Here is a 26,103-nt window from a genome sequence, read left to right as displayed (position 1 = left end):
ACTTTTAGAGTGCAGATATATTAGAAGGAATAAGGAATTAAGAATAAGCAACGATTTCAACCTATCAGAAATTGGATATACGGTTTCTGATAGATTGAAATCGTTATTCTCCTTATTCCTAATTCCTTATTCCTTCTATTGTGCCTGCACCCTTATCTCTTTATCATCTCTCGTCGAGTGAGAAAATAAAAAGAATAGGCACTCGAGCTAGCCAATCTAGACAGAGCTTAGCGTCTATACTTTTTTATTTGTTCTTTATCTCACTTAACAAGACAACAGAGAGATAGAAACATTCAGCTCACAAACAATGGCCTAGTTTACACCCAACGACCTGACCTATACCCTGACCTTTACCCCACCTAAGACAGGTCTCAAACGGAGCGTTTACCCCAATATAGACCTATAATATAAAATCCACTAATATAAAATCCATTTCTACGTACACAGCTTATTGCACATTACAAAACATGAAATAGAGTCATCTATTAGTTTCTTAGTACACTTTACGCCTTAGGCCGTCTGCCTGCGTTTACATGCGTTAAAGCTAGGTAGGTCGTGCAGCCTAAGAGAGGTCAGGGATCTTGAAAAAGATCCCTTACCTAAGCGAGGTTATAAGTATTTACACCGTACACTGTCGTGTTTAGGTTAGATTTAGAGTATAGGTGGCGGCCTAAACGTAGGGTGTAAACCAATATTGTCTGCATTATATATTTCGTAGCGGCAAATTAATATATGCCGTTTGGCTTCGAATAATTCGGATCAACGTACAGCGTACTGTTGTGTTTGTCAAACTCGAGTCAGTAAGCAACGGTCGCTCTGTGCGTCGTAGTATTATTCTTAGGTAACAAGCTAACATTGTCATTTTGATGTGAAAATGACATTAGAGACGTCATTTTAATATAAAAATCTTTCGTGTCATTTTGATGTTAAAACAACTACAAATAATCAACTTGCTTTTTCGAAAAAAGCTCTACGTAGCAAGTTGACATTACTTTTCTATAAAAATACTGAGAAAATGTGTAATATAATAATACGTAACGTATATTAAAATATTTTCGTACATTTTTGAATGTGATATTTTTCAAAAATACGATTCCTAGGTTACTTCTCGAAACGCGGTCTCAACAAGTAGTAGAAAAAAAAAATCGATCGAGCCTTTCCTCGTAAACAGCAATTTTCAACGTGCGTGATTAATTAATTACCGCGATTAAAATCTCATAAATGTATTGAAGTGATGACTATTTATCAAAGCGCATATTCAATTATCCGAGTTGGAATTTGAAGCGATCCGAATCATAAATCATGTTCACGAGACAATGATTACTTCGTCGATTTCAAATGTAATTATTATCGAGGGCGTAAAAATGATACATGACCCTGACATAATTTTAATATTGGAAAGCCGTAATATATACAGTGAGTGCAAAAAGTATTTGTACAGAGAAAATATTAATTAAAAAAAAACTTGATTTTTAAAAAGTAAATATTGTCCAGCAAGAAATGAGTCATTAAATTGATGTCGAATCGATACAATGATTTCAACATCAATTCGATGCGATTCGACGTTTAATTAACGTTCATTTCTTGCTGGGTAATTAACAATTTATTCATAAAGAATAAAATAGACTGTATATTTCTTAGAATTATATATATTAAAAAGATGTGTATTAATTATAGAAAATATATCATCTGAAAAATAAGCGAAAATTAAAAATTCTATTGTTTCGATGCTCAAAAAGTATTCGTACAGTCGAGAAATTTAGCTTCTAAAATCAGGAATACATGCGAAGCTCGTTTGTTTATGTTAGAACAGAATATATTCATTGCATAAAATTGTTAATTAATATTTATTTTTTACAAATAAGACTTTATAAAAAATTTTCTTGTACTTTCTGCTCTCACTGTATATCGATCGTTCGCGTATTACATATTAAATATTATATTTAGCAAAAAGTTGAAAGATGAGAAGCCCGAGTATATCCCGAACACATATATGATTTGTTATTCAAACATTGAACACGCGCGCCAAGTACATGCAGGGACGCGTTCCAAAACATGACTCCGTCAACTCCGAGTATCTTTCATCTTTATTCAACATTCGGTGACCAGCAAGGATAAAATGATATACGAGTTGACAGAGTTGAATTTTGGAACGCAATCCTGAATATAGAGCAACTGGAACTTGCCACGGCGGATGTCGTGTTAAATTAACTGCGGTCGCGATTTTCGTCTACGACGCCATATTGCGAAACACGAGTCCCGAGCAACGAGCGGATAACCCTGAAGTACAGAGCAGCTGGAACTTGCCGCGGAGGATATCGCGTTAAGTTGGCTGCGGTCGCGATCTTCGTCTACGACGCCATATTGCGAAGCGTCAGGCGTCGTCTACGATACACGGAGTAAGAAGTAAGAGTAAGAAATTGACCAATCACAGTAGAATGTGAGAAGAATAATCGACTGTGATTGGTCAATTTCGTACTCTTACTTTTTACTCCGTGTATTGTAGACGACGCCTCCGAGCGGCGAGCGGATCATAGTTTCGTGCGCGCGTGCCCTCTTCGCGTTATTCTTTCGTCTCAATAAAATATCTGTCGCGTGCGACTAACGTCGGGACTGTCGGGAATGCCAGACAGAGTGTCGCGCGATCGTCGTATTCTGAAAATCAGTTCGCGCATAATTAATCAAGCTTCCGAGAATGAATATGTATTGAATGCCGTAACGGAACGACAGAGAAGAAAAGAAGACTTGGGAGATATCGGGTATCGCAACCGAGGAGTGAGTAATTTGTTACTTGTATATAAACATTTCGATATTATTTGTACAGAAATAATCTGTTATTAATTAAATAACAAAAATCCTCGATTTGCGGATCTTGGTATGTAGGTAAATATTTCTGTGTAAATTTATATATATATTCTAATTCTGCAAACCGCGCGCCGAAATCCTTTTCGGTCTTGAAACGCGCAATTATGTGGTCTGTTTTCTGTTCCTGCACTAGACTCTGTTCCTGTATTAGAACTCTCTTTCTCACTTTCAACAAACATCAAACCTATACCTATTTCACTTTAAGTTCCAAAAGTGTGCGTTAGTTCAGCCACAGAAAACAGACTTAAAAGCAAAACCAGAGTAATAATATCACTTATTAAATTGACAAGCAATTTAATTATTTTTTTGGTAAGAATAAGCATCTTTATAAAAAGATTAAATATTATCTTTATATAAATAATCTGTTAATGAGAAACTTAAGTTTGCGAATAATTTATTACGAAAATTTTTTATAAAAAAAATTGATGCTTATTAGCAATTAGGTAATTGCTTGTTAATGACGCAGTTTGCAGAATAAAATGTGTACATAAATTCACACAGAAAATTTTAAGCACTAACACTGCTCTGACCGAATATAGGATTCCTCTTTAATTAAATTTATTCTCATCCGTTTATATTTGTATTATAATTGTTAATCGGTTATTAATTAAATATTTAAATCATTCATGCCTGAGTAATTCGTGTAAAAAATAAATAAAACTTTTATTTTGCGAAATTTACGAAAGTCAATATTTAGAATAGAATTTTTTTTTAAATTATATATTTTTTAGAAATTATTATTATTTTATTAAATATCTCTTAAAAGTAATGAATAAATTCAATTGGCGCAAGAATTATTTTTTGGAGTATTATTTAGTTATTTTTGGCGGTTCTATAATTTAAATTATTTATATTTTGCAGATCAACATAGAATTATAATTCCGCTGCGCATCACATCGGTGAGTGTCAAACTATTATTATATTTTATGAGGAAAAAATAGATCTGTAAATATTATAGGTAATATAATATCTTGCTCATATGAGAATTCATTGCCTAGAAACGAATAAGCTCTGATAAATTAGTATTTATTTGATATTAATGTCTATTTGATATTTCATCCTAAAATGTTGCATATAACTGTATTGAATTATTATATTTGCGAAGATGCATATTCACGAACCTCATAAAATAGAGTTTACTACTATAATACGCATTATTATTAGTCTGGTGTATATAGTTTGATTATTTATTGATACGTTTTGATATCTAGTTATGCAACAAAATATTAATCGCAAAATGTACGAAATTATAAATAGGAAATTTAATTTTGCTTTTATAAAAACGAAAACGTAATGGGAGACATTTCTCTGTTACGGTATTTGATAAAAAGTAATAAACGGAGTGATAAAATAAATAATTTGTTTCCGGATTAATAAAAGTACTGTAATCCCTTGTATTTTTTACAAGCAATTCAGGAGAGATTTTTAGAAGACTTAATTGAAAACACCATGAGAATAGTGCATTTTAATTTCAGTATCAAGTATATGAAATTTAATCAACTTTTATTGCAAAAATCTTCATATAAATTATTTTAAAGTTAATCAATTATATTTCTCAGTGTTGTATCTATTAGAATATTTGATATATTTTAAAAGCATATTTTTAACATGTCATATGAAGAATAAAATTTTGATCGTTTATTGACGATATAGTAAAAAATGAGATATTCATATTGAAATAAAAATTTGTAAGAACATATGTCGAGAACATGAAAAATACTTATATCGACAGAAATGGACCATCGCTCGGATGGTACATTATTTTTTTCGGATCTTACATTATTTCTTGTCAACATCATTAACAATTTCTATACACACGTTCTGCTATCTCTACATAGTAAAAATGTCGATGTTATTTTGGAATAAAAACCATACATTTTGTAAGTAATTAACGATAATAATTTATTGACGGATTAAAGAGTCTTAAGGATATTTCTCAATTACCTTTCTTTTATAATTAATCATTTAGGTTGAATTTATTTTGAAAAAGAAAAGCTAAGAATTTTGAAAGTCTCTCTTTATGTACGCAAAATCATATCGCATATTTATCATATATTTAAAATCACATGTTTATAAGTATATATGATAAGCAATATTACATACAATATGTTTCGTGATAATGTATTGCTTTAATTGTGTCAAGATTTATATACATTACGTTGGACTTTCCGCTTCTCAGCAAAATAATGACAGTAAATTTCTAATTAAAGTGAAATCATTTAATCGTTTACATCTTAAAATGTGAAACTTCTCATTTAATTTGTTCAGCATTTCACCTGACACGCTTTTAAGGCAAGATTCAAATAACAATTACAAATACGAATCGTAAAGATTTCTCAAAAATAATTTTCTACAAACGTGTGATATTTACAGTTTTATATGTCAATTCTTGTACATAGAAAATGCCATAGAAACCATTTTATGATCTTGCTTTTAAATTTTAATTTAGACTGGATTTACACATGAAAATAATTTACATATCCAAGATAGTAGTTATCCGTTACAACTAAAAAAAATTTAATATTAAATCTTAATAATTAAAACGTTTACTGAAATTAAAATTGAAAATAAGATCAAAGTAAATTACAAATTAAATATTATTGAGAATTACTTTTCTAGACGTAAATTAATCTTTAGAAAGCTCTTTATTTTCTCTTTAAAGTAAAGTTAACAATAAGAAGAATGAAGAGAGATTATGACTGAAGTATTATTTAATTGCTTTTCAAAACCGCATAGTCTTCAAAAGGTCTTTTGTCTTCATTCTTTTGTACCTGTGAAATTGCTTGCAGCCTCTCGATATTTCGATTACGAGAAAATTGATCGATCGATTGAAATTAAAATCTAAATTTCGCTTGTACTTGTAATTCAACGGTCCGTACGATAATACAATTCGCGAAAGGTTGTTAAAATATCAGAACTTCGCTCTCGAATGTGTATTCAATAATCGACGTGCCAAAAAAATAAGAGACGAAAAGAAAATTCGTGAAATCTCTCAGACAATGATAATCTATCACCCGGAAACTTTAATGTGCGTGATATAATTCTCGCGACGCACGAAACGAGTTACGAAGAAACTCGATAAACAGCCGTGTGGCGCCTTGCGATGCGTCCTTGCCTCGCGCGAGCGACGCCGGCACCAAAGTCCTTGTGAGGGAAAAACCACCCACGCAACATTAAACGATACACCGCATACTTGTGCGTGCCTCGTAAGCGTGTCAGTGAACGAGATCCAGTGCACAATCAATTTCATCGTTGCGTGTTATTCTGTCAAGCCGCGATCGAGATCCTTGTTAACCATGGAAAAAAAGCTCTTGAAAATGCTGGGGGGTACGATCGATAATCATAAAGGAGATACAGAAAGCAAATTTGATTTTCACATCGAGTCCCGTTAGATTTATGAAGTATCAAAACCCGAAATTATGAGTGATTAAAAATCAATTCTAGCGTCGCGTGGTCACGCGTGATATTTGATTAGACTAATAATTCTTGAATACGCGAGACACATTATTAATGATTGTAGGAAATGTCGGAAAAATTAATACGTGATTAAAGCGAATCAACAGTTATGATTGCACACCATGGTTAAAAACGAGCTAACCATGGTTTCTATGGTAACACTCGAGGGCCGATTTTCTCTTAAGCGGCGACCTTGTTCTCGTCACCGCACCTTTCCTTCTCCCCTTTAATTGTCGTCCGTGTCTATAACTTTCTACCTCCTCATTTTCCCCATTACATCCCCAACGTAAAATGTTTCCTTCTCTGAGAATGACTGAGCTGTTAATTACCTTCACCGTTACTCTCCATCCTGGATGCTGTGTTGACCGTATCGCCGAACAGGCAGTATCTAGGCATTTTGAGACCTACTACACCAGCCACACATGGTCCTGCAAGGAAACACATGTACGGCACTATATATTTTATGTTATTTTTATCACTGACGTTATTTTAATATCGTTTTTTTTCCCGAAAAAAGATAATGGAAATGATGTAATAGTTATAAAAATATCTGAAACACAATTCTTGTTTTTCGGACGTTTTTAAAAAAATACAATTTTTATACTTTTTATTTTTTTCCATGAAGATTCTTTCTTATAAAAAATATCTTTTAAGTACCCCATTATATATCGTTAGAATAATTTCGTAAAAACATTTTTGCTTTTTTCTTTAACGTCGTTTTTCATTTGTTGATACTTGAAAAGCCAATTTTTCATTCTTTATTAAAAAAAATTTGACAAGCGCTTACTTTCGCTAATACGTTAATTATTCTTTTCAGATAATGCAGAAACGACGGTTGTCCTCCGAGTCTATTTAAAACTAATGAACTTTACTAATTATGAATAACCACTCGATGTATATATTATACTAAGTCGTTTTTTCTAGCGGGACTAATCTAAGTTCTATGCGTTTTTGAAGGATGTCGTTTCGGTGTGATTCATTCGCGTAACATTTGGTGTCACCGAGACAAATTTTAGCGAAAGGTAGAAATGGGATAAATTAGTATCTGGAAAATGAAGATTCTCGTCACGTAATGGTTTAAGGACCATCGTGTCATGAATTTAAAATTTAATGGAAAAAAAAACCGAAAATGATAACCACTTCAGTTGAGAAATACAATCATTAATGCTTTCAATAGCACATGGCTGCTAATATTTTCCAACAATACCATTTCCGGATCAGTTCCGCTTGTATCAAATATTATTTTCAATGAATGGATATTCTGCGAAAGTAAATTTGAGGAAAAATTCCCACTGGGAATTATTTCGAAATATTGTACCGCGTTTTTTATTCAATTTGTGTTATTCGTAATATTAATTCATTGCTTGCATATTCGATCTTTGCTACATGCAATCGCTTCGTAATAAAGGAAATTTATAACGTCATTCTTCAACATGTTGAGCATGCTATTCTTTTTAATCAAACATCGAAAAGTCTACAAAATATGATATAAAAAGTTTTCTTCTTAGCGAAGAACAAATATGTAATAATAAGTTGCAATAACAAAATAATGCACAATCTATGTACTTATGAAACTTGAAATTAGAAATTCTGAGATTGCAGACTATATGCAGTATGAGTCTGGCACGCCTATAGAAACATGTTAAAACTAATCTTGTTTCGCTTTACTCGAGTGGAAAAAGGTATAGGATAAAGTGTTGACTCACCAGAATGCATGCCGATACGAAGTTTTAATTGCTCGGTTGGTCTATGGCGAATACTGAATGTCATTACCGTATCCCTGAGGGCTAAACTCATCCTCGCAATTTCTCTAGCGTGATTCATTCCGTTTCTCACTGGTAATCCTGATACGACCATGTAAGCATCCCCTATTGTTTCCACCTGAAAAAATCAAGTAAAACTTGATGTCGAATGTGTTATTGATAAAAATCATAAAAATAATATAAAAACATGTTTATATAAAAATTTCGAATTTTACGTGTTTATATAAAATTGTTTTCCTTTATGTTACACGTTGTAGTTTTATTTATGTATTCAAATTTATTACTATTCATTTAAAAAGCAAAAGAGCATTTTTACGTTAAATCTTTACATCGAATATATTTTCATGTTAAATTTATTTATTTCTATCCACGTTTTATATCATTTTCTGTTCGGATTAAATAGATTAAGTACGAGAAAAAAAAAGTGTCAGACAAAAAGAAAAGTTTACAGAAATGGCACCATTATATTTAACGAAGACACTACGATCTTAAAAAGTTCGTAATACTGGAGTGAAATAAACGGATTAAAAGTAAAATGTATTTAATGTAGGAATATCACGGAACAGAAAACATGAGAGAAAGTGCTGCAAATGTAATGAATGAAAACCATTTTAATAATTAACAATTAAGGCTCTGATGAAAATAAATTCAATAATATATCTAATTTTTTAGATTAAAAAAGCTAAAAGCATGATGATAACGCAATTTTATTATTTAAATTACATATACTTAAACTACATAATCATACGTTTCGACTTTGAATATGGTCCTCATCAATGAATATATCTATAAAAGTATTTTGTTACTCATAATTTCTCTGTTAGCTTTAAGGTTCGCAGTCCGCCTCGTACGTATAATGTGTCAATCTTCTGACATAAAGCCATTTTATTTCTCGAAATATCGACTTTAAAAGTTCTCATAATTACTGTCGAGATATAATTTAAAAAAAGACATCTGCAAATATTGGCGACGAATTATTAATGAACTTGTCGATATGAATTAATCGTAAGCGATGTGATATTAATAGAAAATTAAATATAGATTATGATAAAGTTTATTTTTCAATAAACTCTGATAACATACAATCATCGTCTAAATAAATCGCGATAACGATTATATGAAACATGCGAAAGAGCATAAATAGTAAACAGATGATTATATTTAATTTTAATATCCAATATTCTAAAAAGCGAATAGAGGGAAAAGATAAGAACGTTGGAGAGGAAAAGGGAAAGTTTAATCTGTAATTAAAGTAAAGTAATGGAGTTCAGCGAAACTGTTGCGAGGGGATATATATATATATATATATAAGTATATAATGAGAATAAAATCATGTAACTATATCGTGCTGCATCGAAGAGTGCCTTTTAGATTCTAAAATTATAAAGACTTGAAAACTAAAATGCTGGCGTTTTTTCGATTAAAAATTCCGTGTGGTTTCATGTTCACTTAATACATTTTATTCTTATTATATTAATTAAATAATCTTGTGAAAGTGTCCTCTTTTACTCGGCAAGATGTTATATTATCACGACTATATCTTACGCAATTCGTATCGCTATACATCCACCATTTCATATGTATATGTTTTACTTAAAATTATAATTGTAAATTCATGTATTACACGTGATTCTTATTCTGTCTTTATATCTTCCATACTTATATACAGGCACGTTTCTTGCACGTGAATATTATAATAATTTAGATTCAACTCCACACGCGCGGTAGTGGTGTTATTTTCAAGAAAACTCGCTCTTCTAAGAAATCAAGGGCGATTTGTTCTCCGGAATTACGGTGTTTCTCTCACCCTTTCCTTTCTCTTCGTTTCTTTCTGGCGTTGTTCTTAATTGGTTGAACATCTCGCGATAAGCTCCAAATAACGGGCACGTGGAACATTTTGTAAATATAGAATCAAAGAAACTCGAGCTTGATTCCATGAGAAATACAACGTGTCATGAACAATACGATATTCTGGATGATCGTTTAACTTGAAGGCAGAACTGTTGGGAAAATGCAAGGGGAGGGAAAAGAGACAGAAAGTGAGAGAGTGATGTAGACGAAGTTTCTTAATAGATGAAGTCAGGTTCTCACAAACGGAAAAACTTGTCGAAATGGTGTACGCTTTATTCGTTCAGCTTCGATAAAATTGCGCCGGAAGAACTTGGATATTACTGGTGTGACGCGGATTGCGACTTTATCGCCATTTCATGAGGCAGCATTACTCTCTCCCGGTTAAAATATTCACCCTTTCTGACCGAAGCTTTAAATCATCTTCATTTTATGTCCCCGGGATACGTTTAAAACAGGTCGATACTTACCTTGTAAACGTCGAAGTTCTCGATAATGGAATCGAAACACGTGTAGAGGTCGTTCAGCAGATCGACCACCTGCAGAGGCGTACTCTCGGCCGATAGACTCGTGAAACCTACGATGTCGCTGAAGTAAATTGTCACTTGATCATATGTCTCGGCGATCACGCTTTGCCCGAGGATCAACTGCGACGCCACTGATCTGCTCGCAGAAATAAACAAACACGTGCCTTTTGTAGACGACGGTAAGCGGAAAAGAAGTTTAAGAAATACTAATTTCTGTACAGACTAATTTGTATAATCATTTAGGTTTAGCGAACCCACGAGTTCCATATGTGTCGTATATATTCATATATGTATATATATAATACATATATGTTTTAGCACAATGATTTAAGGAAAAATGAAAAGCAAGTTATTACTTGATTGAAAAATAAACAGAAGAATAAGAAGCTTGTTCCATTTAAATGGAGCAAGAGAGAAGACTAGCATATTTTTTATTTATATTCCTTAAAAAAAGGGTAAATGATTTCAAAAGAGGCAAGATCTCTACGTGAAGAGAATTTTTTTTAATTTACCCCGAAAATATGGTAGTTGTGGTACAATACAATATTTTAAAGATTTTTACCATGCACTTCAGTAAAATTAATCAAACTTATTTTATATTTTATTGTATTAATAGTTTTATTAATGAACGAGAGAAATTTATATAAAATTTAAATTTAAATTTAAATTCTAAGAAAAAATTCTCTCCTTCTATACAGGAATTTTATTTGGAAATTCTTGACTTTTACAATTTCTTCAAATTTATACAAATTTTTAATTTAAAAAAGTATAAAGGAAATTTATTTTTCTCGACAAATTTTTTTCGCATAGAATTCATTTTAACTTTTCATCAAGAACGTTCGATAAATTTTAAAATTGAATTTCTAGAAATTAATTAAGAGAAAACTATGTGTATAACTAGTGGTGTTTTATTAGTCTCTTTTGAAACATGTTTAAAACTCTAAAAAAAATATTTACATATGCCTTTTACAAAGATTAAAAATCAGTGCGCGGAGATATTATAACGTTTATACATACATATATAATTTGATAAAAAATGTTATATTCAAAAGAACTCATTTTGCTAAAATTAAACTCTGCACAGGAATAAAAAGCATTGCTTTTGGAATGAATAATAAGGTATTGTTATTGCACACAGAAATTTTGTCATTCCGCAAAGATCTGTGTTTCGAATACGAATTTCGTATCACTGTGTCATGTATTGTGATATGATATCGATTAAACGGCCGCGATAGTGCACTAATTACATCACTGGTGCTTGACAAAAGAATTCTCACTCACGAAGGACGAGCGGTGATAAAGTTTTCGAAGCTTTCAACAAATTTTCCTCGTACTTCGCTTCCTTTTATCTTCGTAAAGTTTATTAAGGTTCACCTATTTACTCGCTAAAAGTTATGTGAGTTATGTGAAAAGTTATATGTTAACCACACACGTTGTAATGAAATAATTTCGTATAAACGAGCATTATATATATATATATAAAACATATATAGATATAATTCTTTTATTTTTACCGAAACTTCAATCAGGTAAAATGATGTTGATATTGTCTTAATATCGCCGCGTTTTTAATTGATTTTATCATAAGTATGTTAGATTTCCAAGCAAATATAGAAAACCTTGTTTTATCATACCATAATGAAAACATATAACTTTATTTTATCACACCGTAATAAAAACGTAACAATTACATTAATGTACGACAAATTTTAATAAATTATTTTGAGACTTATTACATTTTACATTGCTCCAATCGTCATATGCAATATTGAATTTAAAAAACTCAGCTTTTGTTAGATAATAATCATATTGCAATTCTACGGATTAGACTTTTTTTTAATGACGCTTTAATCATCTCATTCCGTTTACTTATCGTCTCATAACTGTACGCATCGATAATTTTCACTCTTAGACTTTAGATCCATTTCAGTTTTAAAGTTGACCAACTTTCGATATTCTTTCAATCGTGGCCTGTCACATGAGCAAGTCGTTCGATTCGACTGTAATTTTCTATTTCCACGTTACACCGTTCAATTTCACGCTGTCTGTAACACGAAAGGATTCTCCCAGCCGTTAATTTACGTCATGGCGCATTGTTGCATCTTGATGTAAAAGCCATTTGATACTCGATCATTATTAGGCATTTGAATTAATTAGTGTTTAATGTTCATATGTTCAGTAAAAAAGAATTCTCATTTACGTTCATTAATGTATAATTTATACCCAATTAAATTAGCGTAATTCTAGCAATATAGCCTGATAATAATTTAGGTAATAATTCAGACAGAAAAAAGTGGTGATACGAAAATTCAGCGAAAAGTTAATTAGAACTATAGCAGCGAGGCAAACAAAAATTTTATGCATGCAATTTATAATAATTATTGGAATTAATAAAAATATTCTTTTTAAAAAAAATAAAGAATATAAAATTAATAAAATAATATTTTCAAAAATTTAAATATGCTTTGAATCTACAATGTGATATATAAAAATATATATGTAAATATATATGTACAGGGAAGACCGGGGATTGTTGGCATAAAAGGCAAATTGACATTGTGTTCCATTTATGTATTTATGACGGAAAAAACAATGAAAAAGTTACCGCAAAATATTTCTTTTATAACATAGGTACTTTTTCCCTAAATCAAACAATTACAATAGAAAAATAAAAAATCTAACTCAAGAGGAGGCAAGTTTCATAATTTCGTATTAAGGAGGTAAGCCAGAGTAAAATTTTCAAAAAATCGAAAATTTTTTTTACATTTTTCGAAAAATTGATGTCTTAAAAATATCCTCTTAAAAGGTTTATGAAATTTGAAGTATTTCTCGAGTTATGTGAGTTTTAGTTAAGGGGTGCATAGTGCTGAAATATGCATCTTTAAAGCGTTTTTCTCAAAATAACTTTTTTCAACTGGCGGCGTCTATAACTCGAACAATTTTCGATCGATCGGCCTCAACTTTGAACAGTATTCACAAAATGAACAGTTTCAGTTAAGCGTAGGGATTTTTTTTAATTGTTAGTTTCTGAAGGGCGAGATATTTAAAATGTTCAAAATATAGTGAAATTAAAAGAATTTTTATTAACCGCTGCCTTTCTTTAAAAAAAATTATTTAAAAAAATCGCTACGCTTAACTGAAATTACTCTCATACAGATTCAAAATTTTCAAGAAACTTTCATTTCAAATAATTATAACTTGAGTCCTCTACGCCGCCAATGGATCATGTATTTTGAACACGGAAGTCAAGCATGCAGTGCAACATCGCCATATATTTATATTTTGACATACAGAAATTCTTAAAATGCCTGCAAAGTATGCTGAATTGATGTATCAACTCATATTTTTTCTAAAACTTATAATTTTAAAAAAATGACAAAAATACGACACGTTATTTTAAGTAACAATGTTTGTATTATAATAAAATGATAAAAATCAGACGTGTGTAGAGATGGGATACGTTATATAATAAGACAAGATTAGGTTAACTTGCTGTATCGCACATGTGAACATTTTATTATAACGTGATAAAACGCTTTATATTTAATATTTCTATATTAAAATAAAGTATAAAACTAAAATAATTTAAATACATATATATTCAAATAATCATCAATCAGAAATTTCCGGACAATTGAGAGCAATAATATATATATATTCTTTAGAACAACCGTACATATGAATACATCAAATACGATAGAGAACGCCATCATTTCGGTCAAAGTTAAATGTTTCGAATAATACAATATAAATTCTTTTATTAAATAAATTTATTTTAGATATGATTTCGCGCCGATAACTCTTGAACTTTCAACACAAACAGTATGAAACGTTACTAAACCCCCTAAATTCTCTGTAAATTAAATTAGAAAAACTGTAAAGAAATTATTGCGAAAAATATTACCTGTTGAAAGTCCGAAAGTTATCGGCACGCACACACACACAATCATATCTGAAATAAATTTATTTTACAAATAAATTTATTTTACAATAAACTTATATTGCATTATTCGAAACATCTAACTTTGACCAAAATGATAACGTTTTCTGTCGTATTTAAAATAATTTATATTTGCTTTTCTTTAATGACATTTTGCTATTTAATATATCATTACAAAATAATTTTGGAAGTTACATTTTTTTCTAAGAAGTACATATCTACTATCTGATTTTTATTTCTCTCTCTTACTTTTCTATTACGTTTTTATTAATTTAATATAAAGTTTATTATATATACAGGCAATTTACACCGTGATATATATGTTATTTACCCCACATATCGGGGCAAGTTGACTATATGCAACATGTTCGTATTCCATTTATTGTAAAGAAATTATACAGTATATATAATCATTACTGGTATGAAAATATAGAAAAGATTCTTTCTATCATATTAGTATATTTTAATCATAATAATTAATTAAAAAAAAATCTAATACCGAAATTGTGAAAACTGTGACAACAAGCCTCGATCTCTTCTGTTTCAAATGTCGCTTTCGAGTTAGGAATCTTATATATATATATCTTCGTATTTATTGATGACTAAATAATTGTTGTTTAGATATTTATAGCTGTTTGCTGTACGAAACGCGAAAGTTACTTTGGATAAATTTTTCGCTTACAGCAAATGTAATGACAGTCAAAATCGGTTTTTCCAAGAAAAGTTTATTTTATTCGTGTTTCGTGAAAACTTACTTTGGTAGTAACTGGTAAAGAAGTTCCTCGCATTTACGTTTCTCCTCAAGGTAGTCAGCCGTACGTTCTTCTACCAACGTTTCTAAATTCGTGGCGTACTGTTCCATGCGGGATAATAAATTGTCCAGGATATTGCTGCTCTCATAGTCTCTGAAACAGAGAAAGAATACAATTCATATCTAATTTCGTATTTAACTTCGATATATGGGGTGGAGGAAAATGGATTACAAAAAAAGTATTCGAATCACAGTGGAATAAGATATTAAATTGGATGTGTCGGGCAATCGAATATTGATAACCGGATATCAATCGCGAACAATGAGAAGGAATTCTTCAATTTAATCCGCGTCGCCAGTTACATCAATATTGTTTGATCAGACGAGAAGCTATACGAGAAGCGTCTATAGATCAAGTACTTAAAGGTATAATATATAGAGGATAGAAGATAAACCATAATCGAGACAGCCATCGCAAAGGACAATTAATCCAATCTCTGCGATTGTGGTCGGTCAGACGTAATATCCATGTCATGTAGATATGAGGGACCACTATCGAGAATTGTTTGAGATCGTAATAATCGATTCCCATGAAGGCCATAACCGAGATAACCACTTCGGTGAAGATATTATTGAAAATCAAGTTTTTCATCGATTACGCATCTTCTTGGCAATCTGATAATGCAATTCATAAAAAAGTAAACGAACTGTGCACGTGCATTAAAATGTTAGAATTATTTCATTTCCTTTAAATAATAAAGAAGAATATAATAGAGAGAATTATTTCATTTAATTTGAACAGTAGAGAGAAAATTTTTCGTTTTAAATCTTGATTACGTATCACAATGGTAGCCGTTTTACATTTCTATACATAATATTCTTACTTATTTCGATAAGACCTACAACGTGACAAAACATCTATTTCATTAAAGGAAACGTTCCATTTCTTAGCGGGATGATGAAAATTATGCGAGAAAAGAAATATTTGTCACCGCTTGCATTTTAAAAATAATATCTCAACTGTGTGTGTGTGTGTGTGTGTGTGTGTATGAGGTGTATGCAGCTTCGCTCGAAATTAAGGGCTTGCTTTTAAATTCAGTATTCTCTGTGACAGCAACAAAACATTCAAAGAAAATCAAACAAAGTCCTTGCTTCGTGTGTAGAAAAAATGATAAAATGTACAATAAAATGATTTAGATAAATTACGCGACAAAAGAAAGTTCTAGAAAGAAATGAAAAAAATCATTCACAAAAGATTGCATTAAACAAATGACGGTAGATATTAATAAAATAAGGCCCGGTTGCACCAACATTACTTTGACTTTAAGCGAGACTTAAAATTCTCTGTTTCGTTTTAGAGCGAAAAAGAGACAGAGATAGAGAGAGTTTTAAGTCTCACTTAAAATCAAAGTAACGTTGGTGCAATAGGGCCTAAATGAAGTAATAGAACACGAATATGATTTGTAGAAAGTAATTATTTTAGTATAATTTTAACATAAAGAACCATAACGATATAATGATGAAATAAAAATAATGATAGAAATAAAAACAATGATAAAAATAATGATAGAAATAAAAACAATGGCGCCATAATTTTCTTCGTAAAATGTAACAAAATAAAATGTAACAAAAAGTTTTCGTGATGTAAAATTGTTTAATGATAGGAGATAATTTATTCAGGGTTGAGTAAGTTAACTCTTTTTTTAACTAAAAGTTAAATTAAAGTTAACAGCCTTGAAAATTTAACTTAATTAAAATACAAGTTAATCCATAATAAAATTAATTGAATTATAAATTAAGTTAATAAAAAAAGTAATTAAAAAGTTAAAAGTTAAATTTGGTTCGAACGAACAATAAAAAAAAAAGGAAAAGTTTGACTATTTTACATAATTTTTCGTATTTTTCATTTCTCACAGGTTATTTATTAAAGAATCTAGTTATTTTTGTTCACAAGTAACGATTATACAATATAAAATTACTAAATTATATACTCATTAGCCTCTCGCATTGTATCTAAGGATTGACTAAAAAAAAAATCAAATTAAAAGATAATAGTTACCGATAAAATGTAACTAAATTAAGTTAAAAAGTTAAGAGTCTAAAATGTAACTAAATTAAGTTAAAATTAATTAACTTTTTAACTTAACTTTTATCTTTTTAACTTAGTACTATCCAACCCTGAATTTATTGTATGGTTTTGTCAATAGAAATATTGGCTGTTAGAGATCCTTATCACTCGAACACATTCCAAGATTTTCATGTTTATTTCATAGAAGAATGAACGGAAATAGCTCCCAATGGTAAGGGTTTACTTCTCAGATTATCAGGGAAGGCTGACATAACACAACACGCATTCCAAGGATAAGAAAGGAACGTAAAAAATATCGACATTCACTAAAGTTCCACTTAGATGCTATCAAATATCAGTCATTGACATTTGGCCAAATTTCGCTAGAAATAATGTAGCATTTCTTTGATATATGTATAAAGTTCCCTACTATTCGCATAAGTTTGCATACATGAATACAATTTTCCTGTGCTAAGAATTATAATATGGAATAGATTGATACCGAATCAACGAGTACGATTGTTTCTTGAATGAATATAGTTATTTTCAAATGTGAAAATTAAAACGCGATTGTTCACTATTTAGCCAATATTTGGATGAATATTATATTACATATACGAATTATTCATTCTCAAAGAATAAATTAGTTTAAAAAACTTGTTTAAAACAACATACCATGTTACTTTATATTCACGGCTCACTGATATTCATGATATTTTAGAATTCATTTTACACCGCTTTAAAGATAAGAAGCTTATCGCAAAAAGCGAAGGTACGCCACGGAAAAGATCGTGTCTGCTTTACAACCATTATTTTCGATATGAAAACTTTCGAAGGAATATATAAATCGGCTTTCTATATCTGCACAATAACGTGCGCACCATTTATTGGAAATTAGTAGTTCGTCCAATATCGGAAGGTTGAAGGATACGCAGCAAAAGAACAAAAATCGATAAAAAATTTATCCACCTTCGCGATTTTATTCAATCTCGACTGAACATTTTAATTTCAGCAAAATGGTATTTTCACAGACACATATATTAATTAGACCGATTAATTTCAAAGATAATTATTTTCCTAAATTAAGTAAAATTTGAATTAATAATAAATTTGTATAAAATAATCATTATATGTATTATAAAAATAAAATTGTTTAGAATAATAAATAACAATAAAATTAAGGAAACTGAGAGTCAGCGCGGGAATAGGTGCGCATAAGTATTAATTCATGTAAAATAATTCAAATTGATAAATGATGTGCTTTATTCCGAAATCTTGAAAATTGTTTAGTTTGAATACTGAGAGAAAGGATTTTGTTAATTTAGCAAGCCATGAGTACCTTTAACCAGTGATCGGTAAATATGTAACAACAAATTATGTTGTTGTGATTGCTGCTAGTCTGCTATACCAACCAATTATTAGTAACAGAAACAAACTATATAGAATTTAACCTAGCTTTTGGATAGACTTTAGCTCGTTTACATAGAATTCGTAGATGATCGTGGAGTCTTAAGTTGTAGGAAACTTTTGCTAGCGATACTATTGATTATTTGTTACATTGACGAATTAATTTGCAATCGTAACAAATCGATTGTTTTTTTAACAAATATCACATTTGCTTTCCTTTGATTTGTTCCTATAATGCCCGTTTCCACCAATGTAGATTAACTTTAATCTCGGTTCAACTTATTCTTCGTCTTTTTCTAGTTCTAAAGATTAGAAAAAGACGAAGAGTAAGTTGAACCGAGATTGAAGTTAATCTACGTTGATAGAAATGGGCATAACAAAATCTTTTCTTTCAGCGAAGTTATGATAAATTATATATCATTAGTGAATCAGGAAATTATCTACGCCATAATAAGATAATTATTAAATATGTCTTAGTTAAGTGAGTAAATGTAAGTTAATGTTTATTCAGATTTTAATATAAAATATATGACACATAGAATGTATCTATTTTATTAATTACGGAACTAGAGGATTTAAACGTCGACCAGTTAATTTGTTGAATACGTTAATTATTCATATTATTGAATGCGCCGTGCCACTAACAAGCTTTTTGCTCGACTTCATACAAACGGTGAAATTCGACTCTGCGCACAGAACTTTTCTGAGAATCTGAATAAATTCGCATTATGCGAGCACTTCATTTTTTTTATACCAAAATAATTGCGTATATAAAATTTTTCTTTTCTTTAGAAAAGAAAATTTCTCCTATGACTCTCGAAATAATAATAATAATAATAAAAACAAATGAGAGTAAAGCACGATAGTTAAAGCGTAGTCAGCAGCTTTCTTTTCTCGTCTGACTTGTTTTTCCTTTATTTGTTGAATGACAGTAAATTTTTCTTAAGATGGAAACTATAAATTAATAGTAATTTTACAAAGATTTTAAACCACTTATACACCTACTCTATTTATAGAAATTGATATTTGTAACCGTTTGACATTTGTAACGATATCACAAAAACAAACAATCTTTTACGAAGATAATACATTATTTATAATTAATCAATGATGTGTTATTGGAGAAACTGAAATGAATAATTGAATAGTATAATCCCGGGAAATGATAGATGATACTGAGTTAAGATTAAATCAATATTATTTACAACTAAATTATAGAACTAAATTATAATTTTTAATATAAAAAATATTGTTTTGCTTTGCAAATTAATAAAAAATTTTTATCAACATGAATTTCTCCGTAGATGAAATCTAAACAGAGAACGGGGAAACCTTTTGCTTGCTCCGCTTGCAATTCGTGACTAAAATGATAAGCAAATTGCTCTACCAGTCGTGGTACAGCCGCGTAATTTATGAAGAAAAATTTTGCGGGAAATGTTCCTTTTTATGAAATGATATCTGAACTTTATATAAAATCTTTCTATACATTACTGCAGACAAATACTGAAATAATAGCAATTTGACCAAAATGTAAGAAATTCAGGGTCAGGATTTTATGAAACCGTAAAACATTGAATGTAATATTGTAATTTGTACAGTTATAATAACAACTTATAATTTCTAAAATAACGACAAAATTTATTTCTTTTTTGCTGATTTGATTGTACAATGTGATACTGTATAACTATTTTTGAAAAGATCGAAGGACTTGCCCTTCAGAGAACGTGCATTTCACTTTGCGACCTTAACATCGAACTGGAAGCTTCAGTGGGCATGTTTGCATAATTCTCTTACAAAATATCGAACGTAATTATCTTACTCGATCTAGTTCTCAACTTGTACTTGCGCGTAGCGCATGTCGACGCTAGGTTTCGACATAGCAGAATGCACGTGTACCTAGTTGTGTAGAGAAAGTCACGCCACATAATCGTCTTTCAAAGAGATGCCGTAACTGTGTTAACGTTGGAGAGATTGACGCGCCGTGCTTCAAAATGAAACGCAGATGCCATTATTCCAAAATAATTTGATAACAATGATACTCCATCGGTGGCAATTGACGCCATCAAAATCTTCTATTTTGATATTAGATTGTAAAAACTGAATGTAAGACTTTTTATATTTAATTAGATAAAAAACTGACTTCTATAGTAAAAAAAATCTGGATAAAAAATAAAAAAAAGAATCAAAGTATTTTTTATATTTAACCGACAGAAAAGATAATTTAAATACATAGAATATATTTATTAATATTAATTTTTTTCGCAAAAAATCGAAAAGTTATTAACGATGCTCTTAAAAATAATGAGCTAAATAAACTACGAAGAATATTATACGAAGTACAGTTAAAGTTTCTATTCACAAAAGCGAGTCCGTTAGCCGTGATGTTTTCGAAGTTATAACTTGTCGGTAAAGTTAGCGAACAACGTGTGTTATACGATATATGGCAAGGAATAAAGTGATGTTTGACATTATATAATAGCGAATAAAGTGTATGTAGCATGCGTACACGTCAATGAATCAAGATCTTTATTTCGCATTACTACTTTATTTATTTAAACCATGAAATTACATTATATTGTAGCTGCATTATCATTGTCTTGAAATGATGAAATTGTGAAAAGCGAAGTTTACTGATTTGTCAAATATGTAATCAACTTTTTTTTTCTTTTATTAGATATATTAAAAATATACAAACTACACTGCAATTAGCGAAATCTGATGAATTGAATATACCTGACTGATGAATTTAAACACATTGACTTTTATAACGAAAATGATGAACACTCGTTTTTTAGTAGTAATCGTTAATATGTTGATCCATCAGTAAAATTTGAGTATAAAGAAAGTATTCTATAATGATTCAAGAATATTTTGCGAATAAATTAAAAAAAATTTACCGTGAGATGATAATTTCTTGATATTTTTCAATTTATGCATTTTTAGCGTAAGTACTTTCGTAACCTTTGACTTTTGTATAACTTCTATTAGTAGATATTTCTTTTAACTAAAGAATATCATATTTCGTTGTTATTTATTTAGATTCCAAAGTTAATTCTTAAAATATCTTTTTCAGGATAAAATATTATAGCAATGCAGCTCAATGAAATTCTTGTTGTAGAAAAATCAATTTTATGTATATCGAATATACATATAGTTTGTTCTTAAAGTATTCATATTTGAGAAAAAATTCATATTGCTTGGCATATCTGCGTGGCACGAATGCAATAAAATAAAAACAGATTTTCCTAACTACATAATTGCACATGGCTCAATATTTCATGATTATGACGTTATGAAATATCTTCGAGATCGAATTTACAGCTCGGGAAATAATAAAGAAGATGAGTTTATAATGGGCCTTTGTAAAAGGATATTAGATATTCCTTGCGCGCCCATTGCCTTTATAGAATATAATGTGATTTATAATGTAATGTTGGCACAAGTCAAGCATAACAATCTAAGCCTTCTTACGCGAAAGTAAATCTTCGTCTTAAAAAACTCTCATGGAGCCTAGAAATGAAATTCTTAAAGAAAGTTATTAAAAACGCGCATGGGTTGTCTCACACACACAAAAAATAGTATCAAGTAACTCTTTGTAGCTGTTAGAATGTCTTTGCAACTATATACGTATATGTGTACGCAAAAATTTAACTAAGTTATTTTGTAATATAATATACCCTGTGTAATTTTATGATAGCAAAAATGAAAGAAATTTCATTCAGGTGTGTGATAAATGACCGCTTTTATGCATATTTCTTTCTACTTTTATTACAAACATTATTTTCTCTTTAACCACTCTCTTAATTTTTTATTTTTATTTTTTTAAATACATACACATATAGTATTCTTTTCTCTCTTACTTTTTTTATATCTATCTTTATCAAGCTTTGAATTAATCTTATTTTCAACATTATAAGAAATTTCGTCTCTCTTTTCATCTCTTCGGGCCTTTGCTTCTTTCTGTCACACTAGTAATTTAATAACTCGTGTAAAAATGAAAGCAAAGAGATACAAACGTACTCGGCACCTAGAAGATTGATATGAGCAAAAAATATGAAAGAATATATAGTACTCACACATGTGGAATCATCACTGTCGCGAGATCCTTGTACGGCTTGACAGTTTTCGATCAAAGGAAACGTTTTGCGAGCGCACGCGCTGCTAGATTCCTTATTTAATAACGAACTTTTTTATGACCTCAATTTTATGACTAGACGGAAAAGGTACATAACGATTTCACTTTTAGAGCAACGACATTCTCGAGAGAGACGCCTGATAGTAAAAATTCCTATAAACGACGATGTTATCTTTGCGAATTCAGCATTCGACGTATTGATGAACGGGCGAATCTCAACGATGTTATCGTCCGCTCTGCTGCTGCCAATCGCACTATTCATTGTAGTATTGAACACTAAAACTACTCAATGCCTCCCACGTGCTACATGCACGTCCGATCGCCTTTACACCGGTATTCATTCGCGGTACGCAATAGCGTACTTCAGGCGAATACGCAGGGTTCATTTTTACGCGTTTCAAATGCGAGATCATTCCAGAATAAGAATTCTCGCAATATCACGTAAACGTGGTAAAATTCTACGTGGAAAAATTTTCCTGGAAAATGCGTGCGAATAAAAGCTCATAAAACGCTCTTTTGAAAGTGTGAGTATCAAAAGATATTTTATGTTGAATATTAAAAGATATTCACAATTTGTTTCTCAATTGATAATCTCAAATAATGTAATCATTCCATGTCTGTTTGGTGTCAGTTTGCGCAACGTGTTCATATGTTGAAGTTCTAAATCGTTACTCAATATTCGCCTCATATATTATGTGTGAAACAATATGCTTATCGACCGTCAGAGTAAGTAAGATCGAGCATTGAAACATTTTGTGATATCGTTCTAACGTTCTCATTTATTAGCATTAATTCATCGCCACGAAATTCAAAAATATACAAAACTGTGATGATCTACTAATCTCTTATTATCATAACGTCTTATTTGCTTAAATCGTATAACTTTTTACAACGATCGACACATTAAATGTACGGTAATAATATACCTTACGATGTGAGTTTATTTATGGATTGTGCTAACATCTATATTTGCATATTATAATATTTTTCTGTAAATAACTCTGACGTTAATTAACAAAAAATGTAGGCATACTTCGTGAAATTGTATTAAAAGTAAAAGTTGTAAATTCAAATATATATCCGTGACGCAATATAAAACTTTTATCAACAGATATGATCATACATTTAAATTTCTCATTTTTAAATACATTAGTGATGGATTTAGAAATAAACTACATCAAATGTGATAATGAAAAAATCTCTCTTAGATAAAGACCGAGACAATAATCCGTCTTTCAAGTTCAATAAAGATATTTCAGACTGTGATAAAAAAATGCTTTTAGGCTTTGAAACTTTTTTGCTTTAAGCTCGTATACAGTCTCTTAGTAAATAAGCTTTAGAAAGTTTAAAGGGGTTGTTAGCGTAATGCTAGTCAGTTGTACGTATCTCTGAGAGTCCGTGATATTGTTACAGCTTTAGAACTTTAGTGAACAGAATATACGTATTAAACGTTAACCAAAATAGGACATGTTTGAATGTAACTCTGATTGCATGACGTAATGTTTTAAGTTACATGTGTTTTTAACAAAATTGCTTAATGATAAATATTTAATAGCTTTAATAGATATTAAATATGTCACGTGTACGATATTAAAAGATGTAAAATATAAATGTGTTCAAAATAAAATGTTCCTATAAACCATTTCCTTACAAAATGCGGATAAAGATTATACATTGTATATAACATGTATATGTAAGATATAATCCGTTTTATCTATATTAAAAATCAATAGCTTTAATAACGATTTTTGTGAATATGGCTCTCGAATCCGCAAAATTCTCACGAAAGTCAATCACCGGGCGCCACGTCGGTCGGTCCAATTCACGGGTCATATGGATGTTATCATCGAAAATGAAAATAAAAATTGTCAAGTGCTTCGATAAAACTACGTCAGAGTTAAATGAGATCGGAAGCTCTCGATCAAACGTGGCGACGAGCCGTCAATCGAAACAGCCGTCCGTCGAAGATATTGAACGAATGTCGATTGAATCGCTTTCCTGTGAGATTGCAGAATTCTTATTTCACGTAGATTCCAACGTGCAGCGTGAAAGCATTATGAGGAAAATTATGCCTATAGAAATTATGCAAAGCAGCGATCTCATTTTCTTACATCAAGCTTCCTCTCTCATTCTTTTTCTCATTTTCTCTATTCTTAATTCACATTTTTTCACCACTGGCTTTCATCGGGCGATCGAAAATGTAACAAAGATCGTACATTATAGATAACTGCACGAACATTAATGTGGCTACTCTTCGGCATTTTTGATTGCCTGATGAAAGTCAGTGGTAGTCTTGCGAGAAAATGTAAATTAAAAATAGAAAAAAATAAAAAAAAGTATGAGAGAGAAAGCTTAATATAAAAAAATGAGATCGCTGGTTTGCATAATTTCTATAGGCATAATTTTCTTCATCATGCTTTCATACTGCGCGCTGAAAATTAATAAATCTTATCTCCTCTATAGATGATATGTTCTCGTTTACAGTTTATACCTTCTTTAAAGAAGAGATGATCTTGTGGATGATTTAGTCGCAAATTTATATTTTCCGAGAAAAGCCAGCTGTGTCTTTTGCAAACAAGCGTAATTTTCCTCAGAGAAAAGGTCGGACGATTGCTTCGATGATCGATTACCAGTGACACAATTTTTTCGTTTTTTTCCTCAGCTTATTCTTTCTCTCGGTTTCTCATCATCGTCTTTTCCGCTTATTTCTCAGTTTTCTGTTCCTCAACTGAACGCGCTTAACCATCCGGAAGCTATTCTCTCACGTGCAGTTATTGACCTACTGAATTACTATATATGTGCCTGGACTCGGCGATGTACTCTTTCTCATATGAGATGATGCACAACGCCCAGAAGGTCGACAACTATGCCAATATCTAAAGAAAAAAAAAAGAGAGAATGGGAGGTGAGGGAGAGAGAGAAAAGAAGGTGACTGCCCGTTTTTACGATAGAAGAAAAGGAAATACTCGTAGAGATATCACGAGCTCTGCTCTCGGCGACGCTTTATGTCGGTTTCCACAATGGCCTGTACAATTTGCCGAGCTGAATACGAACGACGCTGTTCCATATCATATACCAGAAGATTGCAGTCAGCCATTTCTTAATTCGTTCGACCTGAATCTCACGTCTCTTTCGAGCCGAAGATGCCTTTTTGGACCGTGCAATTATCTATGTACTATCGTTGATTCCGAGAAAAATCGTCCTCGTTATCGACATTTTCGACACGTCGGCATCTCGACGTAATAGGAAATCCGGTAGAAATCCGACGAGACAGAAATAATGTTAGACAGGGACAATACCTCGACGACGCAGTTAATGCATTCTCCTGATAGTTCGAACGTTA

General features: G+C 30.9%; 1 protein-coding gene across 3 annotated transcripts in view; it reads right to left on the bottom strand.

The window, feature by feature from the left end:
* Nucleotides 1-26,103, bottom strand: part of LOC108758394 (atrial natriuretic peptide receptor 1) — a 110,073-nt gene that overhangs the window by 7,356 nt on the left and 76,614 nt on the right. For all 3 annotated transcript variants that reach the window (XM_018503334.1, XM_018503335.1, XM_018503333.1), the window contains 4 exons: nt 15,155-15,304; nt 10,403-10,595; nt 8,028-8,202; nt 6,651-6,749 (listed from right to left, as the gene is read on the bottom strand). In XM_018503334.1, coding sequence (XP_018358836.1) covers nt 6,651-6,749; nt 8,028-8,202; nt 10,403-10,595; nt 15,155-15,304 — 617 coding nt within the window. The remainder of the gene's footprint in view (nt 1-6,650; nt 6,750-8,027; nt 8,203-10,402; nt 10,596-15,154; nt 15,305-26,103) is intronic.

The sequence above is a fragment of the Trachymyrmex cornetzi genome, unplaced genomic scaffold (genome assembly GCF_001594075.2).
Source record: "Trachymyrmex cornetzi isolate Tcor2-1 unplaced genomic scaffold, Tcor1.1 scaffold156, whole genome shotgun sequence".
NCBI classification, from domain to species: Eukaryota; Metazoa; Arthropoda; class Insecta; order Hymenoptera; family Formicidae; genus Trachymyrmex; species Trachymyrmex cornetzi.
This window is presented reverse-complemented; position numbering and strand designations above follow the sequence as displayed.